The 8,257-nt window shown below is 36.7% G+C and overlaps 1 protein-coding gene across 2 annotated transcripts in view; it reads left to right on the plus strand.

The window, feature by feature from the left end:
- GFPT1 (glutamine--fructose-6-phosphate transaminase 1) overlaps positions 1-6,634 on the plus strand; it is a 57,893-nt gene extending 51,259 nt beyond the window's left edge. For both annotated transcript variants that reach the window (XM_035001387.1, XM_035001388.1), the window contains one exon: positions 285-6,634. In XM_035001387.1, the coding sequence (XP_034857278.1) occupies positions 285-329 (45 nt within the window). In that variant the 3' untranslated portion in view covers positions 330-6,634. The remainder of the gene's footprint in view (positions 1-284) is intronic.
- The last annotated feature ends 1,623 nt before the right edge of the window (positions 6,635-8,257 follow it).

Genomic DNA, 8,257 nt, shown 5'->3' on the forward strand with positions numbered 1-8,257 from the left:
GGGGGAGAGAGGGAGAAGGAGGCTCCCTGCTTAGCAAGGAGCCCGATGTGGGACTTGATCCCAGGACCCTGGGATCATGACCCGGGCCGAAGGCAGCTGCTTAACTGACTGAGCCACCCAGGCGTCCCTTGACTCTATTTGTAATGTTAGTTTTCTGTAGTCTGTAATTAAGATGGTTGAGGAACATGTTGTTTTCTGGTTTTATACGCAAAAGTAATTTGCTTAGAGTCACTGCTCCTCTCCCCCGAGTCTATACAGTCTTTCAAATACTGCTTCTTTTGCAGGTTGATTTTCCCCGGAATCTTGCCAAATCTGTAACTGTAGAGTGAGGAGCGTCTGCAACTCTGGGCGATTGAGCAACACAAGACACCTTTTGTATTTAACACCTTGATTTAAAATTCACCCTTTGAAGCCTTTTTTAGTAAATCCTTATTTATATATCGGTTATAATTATTCCACTCAATTTGTGATTTTTGTGAAATTACCTCATATTTTTCCAGTAATTTGTGGGGGAGTTTAAATAATGGAATTTATATTGGAATCGTTACCACAGAGATTTAGCTCTCATTTTCTTTAAAGGATGCTGGGTGTTAGATTTCTGGGCCCTTCACTTCAGTCTGGGAGAATTGTGTGTTTTTAGAATAATTGGCCTCTGTTTTACCATGCTTCTATTCATTCAGCCCAAAGAAAGTGTAGTACATTTAATTTGGAATATCTAAAGCCAGTGGCAATGTATGCTAATGATTGGACATTTAATTAAGGTTTTGTTAAGTTTACATATAAAGAGAAGATGCTGTGATTTGTTTTTAAATTTGTGTTTTGTTTTTAAATCAAACTGTAGAACTTAAAAACTGAAAGCTTTTCTTGGTGGGATTCTATGTAAGTTAGGTTAACCTGAGTGTCTCAGACCTGTTGCTTGTTATCTGGAGGTCGAGTTAATGTAGGAAGCTCGAGTATGGTAGTACATTGGTTTTCTCCACTCTTAACAGCAAGTATTTGCACAATTTCATAGCAGAAACTTTAAATTTGAGCTGCTTTGGACAACTGACAACATATGTTTTCTTGTGAAGATGGGGGACCTCCAGGTGGGGTGTCCTACTCCTAGTTTTTCCATCTTCTAAAACTGATTTTTATTTCCTTGTATCTGTAGTTTTTTGTTTCATGTGTTTTTTTTAATGACTTGTTCTTTGAAATCACCACACAAAGTTGCTGTCATATGTCTGAGATTAAATCAGTACTGATACATGTAGAATTCTCTACTTTTTGTCCCAAGGAAAAATTTCCTGCAGTGAATTTTAACTTTTTACTGCCTTTTTGCATAAAACTAGTACCATCCTGCCAGTTGGAAGTTCTTTGTAGTTTGGAAGATTTGCAAGTCTTTTGACTAGTCATTTGACTATAAATGTATATGTTGAGCTAGGCTTAGAGAAAGAAAGCTGTATGCTTTACACTGATGCTAGTGAAGGATTGCATCGAATATAGTATTATTTCCTAGGTATATTTCTCTATTGTCTGTGTTCTACCCCTGAAATATATTTAGGAATGAAGAAGATACAAATAAGTAAAGTGATATCAAGGTGCCTTCAGCTGGTTTACGTCAGAAATGGAAATTAACAATTTAGATTAAAATAGAGTAGAATATTAGTTTGACATCCAACATGTTGTGAGTAGTAATTTCTTTACGGGGCTTTTTGGCCAAATCTTGGGGGTTATAGGGCAGTGTGTTTGTGTTTTGGTGAAGTCTTTCTCTTTCTAGAGTTTTTGCCTTTCAATTGTGAAGGTAAGGTATTTAGCATAATTATTTAAGTAAATTCATGTTTTTTCTTTTTTCTGTGTTTGAATTTCTTGGTGAGGTTAAGATTTTCTAATAGCTATTGCTGCAAGGGGAGCACAGAATTCTGCTTGTGTATTAGGGTTAGAAAAATACTTTGCATATTTTGAGGTACTTTGGAAGGACTGTCCTCCTAGGTGGAGACTAGAAACCTGGTTGTTTTTAAAAATAAAATAAGTTTACTATTGATATCCTATATATATGTAGCTACTATAGCTATATTTATCCATTTTAATTGTTTCTGAGATTATTTTGTTTAGGCCTGCTAGTTTTAGTATGTGTGTAGTGTCATTTCTTATGTTAAATTAGCATTTTGTGTCTGTGATTTGTATGGGTTTGTAGCATTTCTTAATGGTCTGAAGTTTGAGTCAGTTCTAAGTGAACAAATACGTGAAGTCAATCATTAGTTTTCAGTTTCTCTTTTTCTCTTCCTCTGTCTCTCTCTCACACACACACACACACACACACACATTTACACTTCAAACTAGGATAAGTTCTGAACTGGATATCAAAAGCTGATATTGAAGAACAAAGAAGTGATATTTTCCAAATAAACATGGTTTCTCCTTCTTGTCCCTTCTTGCTTCTTACTTTATTTAATGTAGTGATTTTTAAATGCTTTTATGTATTAATTATGAACACAAAAAAAGATACTCTAATGAGGCAAATCACTAATAAATGTGCATGCCCAGTTAAAATGAATGTAATATTAACAGATAAGAAAATCTGATTTTTCAAGAAAGGTATGCTACAAAAGGAGTCTTTTATATAAAAAGTTCTTTCTTGTAGTACATTTAAAGTTTAAATTCACTCATATGTAACTTAGAGTTCCTTACCTCAGCCATGAGCCCTTTTTAGGCTGGGGTCATGGGTAGCATCTCATACATGGCCCAGTAAATGATGGTTACTTTGCAGTCAGTTGGCTTTTCTGTCTTTTTTTAATTCCCTGTGTCAGGAATGAATGGGAAGAGGAAAATTAACGTTCACTGTTTTCAGTGTCCTGTAATTGTGTCAGCATCCTTTTATGGGCAAGTCACTGTGCCAGGAACTGGAAAGGACATCTTGTTGAAAGCAAAGTCTGCTTGTCGGGCAGACTTATCAGTGGTGAAGACCAAGATCATTGGGTGAGGGAGTGGAAAAGTGGAGGTGAGCTGTTAAATAATGGTCCAAGTTTAGGGGCGTATAATGTTCACAAGAGGTGGAAGATGCATTTTGTAGAGTGCACTCTTACCGCACGCTGCGTAGACCATCTATCTGTGGTATGCTAAGGAAGGTAAAGGCGAAATGCACAAGGAGAAAGAAGTAAGCATCAAATACTACTCAAGGGGAGTGGACACAGGGTGGTGTGCAGCTGGGGCTGGGGGTTAAGAGAGCTAACACAGATTTTCTCTCTTAGTTTTGTGAAAAGTTTCTAAGATGATACCGTCTTATCCTTCTGAATACAGGTCTGTTGACTTAAGCTAATCATGAGGACAGGAGGAAAAGGAGCCCTGTTTTTTTTTTTTTGTTTTTTTTTTTAGCTCTTTGGTAATGTTCATTTGGCACTTACTTATATTGTCTTCAAAGAAGGAAGACCAGCTGAAATGTTTGCTTTAACAAACATATTTTAAGAAGTCCTTTGGAGTCAGTGTTTTATCTGTTTAAAAACTTAGGATATACTGTAACAATAAAAGGGAAAGATTAATGTTAACTATTGTATGTGACAAGTGATTTTTCTAAAAAGCACAATGTCACTGAAAAGTACTTGTCGAAAAAGAAATCATAGCTCACATGGAATTTGTGAAGGCCAAAGAAATGGAAGGGAATGGTAAAGGAAGGTATTTTAGCCTTATGTTCACATATTTAGTGGGTTTTGTTTACCAGACTGCCAGATAAGAGTGTCTTCTTCATGAAAACATACTACAGATTACTTTCTTTGTTCTTCATGTTAGAATCTCAAGTTTAGAAGAATTAACACATCAGTTTTTTCTCACAATATTTAAGGATTATTAATATATCAGTATTTCCCTAGCTTGGTGAGTTTAACCATATCTTCAGATCTATGACATGACAACCAATAGGACTGATAACATTTGCTTTGAACCAATAATTTCCAGGCTTAAAATGAAAATCATAGTTGACTCGCAAGATTGTAAAGTTATGCTGTATTAACTTGTAAGTCTGTAATAGCTTGATATCAGTGTTATGGAATCTACCATAAATGATGGCTAATGAGAATGTTTTAGGAAATTCTTGAATTACCTTTCTTATGGTACTCAGAATGAATACAGAAATGATCCTGTTAGCTTTTTAAACGTTCTGTGGTTGACTTTTTGTGTTTTTTGTTTTTTTTTTGTCTTTTTCTTCCTTTTTTTTTTTTTTTTTTTTGCTTAAATAAAACTTTTGGTATTTGTTTAAATTATACTGCTTGTGAGCTGGAGATTTTAGAATCTGCTTTGTTTCAGTTTTCTGTTCTTTAAGATAAATGTGTAGTTTACTGAGCCATTTGGTCATTCCTTCCTCATGTCTTGTAAGTCCAAGAACTCTAACCTTGAACTGTGAATAAATTACCAAAAGTTACTGAGAATTGTATTTTGAAGCAATTTGCCAATATTTGAAGTGTGTACATGCTTGTAGGTGTGTTAAAGATTGTATTGCACTAAGAATGTAGCCAGTGTTTAGTTGTTAGTAAACTTTTCTGATGCTAGAATTCATTACTATTGCTTTTTAAAGTAGAGATGATTGGATAAATAGAATCAAAAGTTTCATGTCTCCACTCCAACTTGCCAATTGTTTTAGAAAGGATCATTAGATAAAACAAAGGCTCTACTTTTTGACGTCATACTTGATAGATATTATACCTTCTCAAGTCTTGTAAAAAATTTTTTGCGAGAATATTGTTTCTAGCGAATTTCTAGTGTATACAGTGATCAACAGCTTTGCGTAAGTGAATTGATAGTTGCAAAAGAAGGATATTTAAGATGGGTGAGTAGCAAGACTGCGTGTACTCTAAAGTTTCTGTAGTATCTGGCAACCTGTTAATTCTAGAACAAAGATTCCTTTTACAGGATCCTTTTATAAACAGCAAGCGAAAATCTCCATCCCTAGTGCTTACAGCCCTCGCTGTGTTCTGCAGGAGACAGAGTTATGCCAGGGTAGTTTGAATGAATAGCTGTGCTGTTTTGCCTTCTTGTAGATCCGAGCCCAGTCTCATCTCTGTCTCCATGTTGCTCTGCAGCAAAGCCTGGGGCTGCCAGACAGCGTGGGTCATTTTTTCCATGGGCCACATTTTGGCATAAAATCCAGCTTTACTTTTATTAAACAGTTATCTTTGAATTCTCCTCAGTTGGCTAGGAGTATTTACTGAGTACTTACTAAAGGCCAAGAAATAATTTCCCTGAAAATTTAGAGGCCTGTTTTTCATTGGAGTGGCATTTAAGAAAAAGAAATTTTTAACTTTTTTGGATGAGGAAAAGAAGTAAGAGTTAAGTTTCTCTCATTAATCTGAAGGTAAATAGTTCTCCTTCATTTTACAAAATGATGTAGGAAAAAAAAATGATGTAGGAACTTTATTAGCTTAAACATCCTGGGGCTATAAACATCTTGTAATAATATACAGACAGGTTGCCAGGTTATCGGTTATTTAACCATCTTACCCTTCCCTGGAAGTATGTGTGTAATAAGATAAATTCATTATTCTCTTTTTGGTTAGCATGTGTACAAGAGATTATTTCCAAGATTGAAAGGCCACGTTTTGAACTTCATACTAACATGATTTATTGGCTCAAATTCCAAGATTCACTATGTGTTTTCTCATATGTATTTCTCCTAATGCTGTTATGTAGCCATATTTTCCTTTTCATATTTCAAGAGATTTTTGAAAATGAAGTATGGATGTACAGTTGAAAATATGGAATAAAAAATGGAGCTTGTAAACAATTAGAGAAACGCTTTTTGGATAGAGTTATGGTTCTTTCCTTCCACTCACTTATCAGTCTACCTCTGTTTGTATAAGATTAAAAAGACTGTTTATACGTATTAGGATGAAAGCTTTTGGCATGTTTTCATATGCTTTTAATTTCTGCAGTATACTGAGTGATTTAGAAGCATCCAACAATTTAAAAACCAGAGCCTTAATAAGGTGTATCCTGGAACTCACAGCTGTTGCACACCTTGGGGAGTCTTTAGGAGCTCATTTTTGCCTCTATCACTCAGTTTTATGTGTTCTGAAATGGAGGTAAATACAGTGAGGTCTTAGAAGGAGAATTGCCGGGATATTTATGGAGAATTCTAGATTCATTATACCTAAAGGGGAAATGACCCCGTGGTTCTTAGCTAATACATTCTTAATTTGTGGGATGAAGAAGTGGCTGTCCATTAATTTTAGGTTGCCCTACAACATCCAGGCTGCAAAGGTCCACATGTACCAGAGTCACTACAGTTTGTTTCTGCCAATAGCCCCTTTCAGGTGACACTCTTGTCCTCATATTGTCCTCACTGATGCCAGTGTGGCATTCTCAGTCATGGATGTTCTGTGGCAAGTTCAGTGTGAGATGGACTTGTTAGATAGCTTGGTCTTCAAACAGTGCCCCTAATGGGATGGAGAATTTCTGAGACAATGAACGCTGGTAGTTCCCGGGCAAGGGAAATAGTAAATTCAAGTTTCTGGTAGACTTGAATACAGGTAGCCAATTCGATTCATGGGGGCTTTTTTCCCCCTATTTGCTTTGTATGTAGAGTTGTTTTGAAATACTGAGCATATTTGCTTTGACTTTTATCTCTTGCTTTCCTAATTTTGTATTTATCCTTTGAATAAAATGTAAACCCAATATTGAATTTACTTTTACTGCTGCTATGTAGAAACCTAGGAACTGTGGGAAATCCTTGTAAGATTTTTATCTCATGTCCTTGGTTATTAACTTGGACCCATGTATTGTTACTAAAGTTCGAAGTATTTCTTTGTTTGAAAGAAACGAATTAACTTTAAAACTTCTTAATATGTAGGGTTTTTGTGTTTTTTGTTGTTTTGGGTGTTTTTTTTTTTTTATGTTTAAGTGAAGTGGCCTCTGCAAGCAGAATTGACTTTACTGACACAACATTAGTAACTTAAGTGCTTTGAGTTATTTTCTCAGCAGAGACATATTTGTGTAAATTTGTTTGCGAATGCCTGGTTCCAGGAGTGAAGGGGACAGAATCTGGAGTTCCCCAGAACAGACAAAAGCTAGCTGACTTGTAGACACATTGGTCTCCTCAACTTGGCCTTCCTGAAGGGTGACATTCCTATGTTAATTGTCCTCAGTTCCTTTGGGCTCAATATGCTGAAACTGAGAAAGGGCAGCTCTGAGAATGTTGACATCCTATCAGAAGATAAGGCTGATTTTTAAGTTATTTTTTATTTTATTTATTTATTTTTGAAGATTTTTAAGTAATCTCTACACCCCAGGTGGGGCTTGCACTCATGACCCTGAGATCAAGAGTCACATGCTCCACCAACTGAGCCAGCCAGGTGCCCCTTAAGTTATTTTTTAAATTAAAGAAATCTGTCATGGCTTGGCTTATGCCCAAATAGGATGCCTCAAAACTTGGATCATTATTTAAATGGACAACCCTTCACAAAACAGTTCTTGCTTTTCCCTTCTTACCTTGCGCTGCCCAGTGTCCTGGGTACTCTAGGTCCATAGATCATATGAGAAGGGCTTGTGGACAAATGGGCTCTGCTTAAATGACACATAATATTTCTCATTGCTTAAGCACAATGACTTTGCCATAGGAGTTGCTTAATAAAATGCTTGCTGACCTTAAGTTACACTCGCATTTTTATTATTTTTTCTTTCAGTGCCTTTACTTGCTGAGTTACGAGTTTGATCAGGAAATCATAAATCACTACCAACTGGCATTTCTAGTAAGAAAGGATTTAACATGGGGAATTGGGCTTACACAGCCATTAGAAGAAGGCCTGGGGAAAGGCAGGGGAGGGAGGCCCCTGTGCCATCCGCCAGGGTAGGAATTGCAAGGAGCCACTACTGTTGGGGGTCTCGGCTGCTGTAGCACCAGGGCGGGCCACTGCCAGAAAGATGTGTGGAAGCTGTTGGCCAGTCTTACATTGGCTGCCTGAGGCCCATTAACCTGTCTGCAGTTTAGCACCGGAGAATCCTTATTTCTCCTTCTCTTTTCCAAATTCTGTACAAGTGGCTCTCGCTGGTGAAATCTAATTGGAACTCTGTGGCTAAGTTTCCAGTAGAAGGGAGGACTTCTATATTGACCAGTGCAGTTCACCCTTTGGATTACCCAGCATCTCTACTCACCCTTGTATCCATACGTAAATTTCCAAAGAAGAGAAAGAATATCGTGGTTCTGCTTGACATGCTGCAACTATCCCTGTTGGAATAAAGACACACCCTTTTCGCAAGAAGAGAAGATACATTTCACAAATTTCTCCCTATGAGA

This window comes from Mirounga leonina, unplaced genomic scaffold, assembly GCF_011800145.1.
Source record: "Mirounga leonina isolate KUSES-001 unplaced genomic scaffold, KU_Mleo_1.0 Mir_125, whole genome shotgun sequence".
Classification (NCBI taxonomy): Eukaryota; Metazoa; Chordata; class Mammalia; order Carnivora; family Phocidae; genus Mirounga; species Mirounga leonina.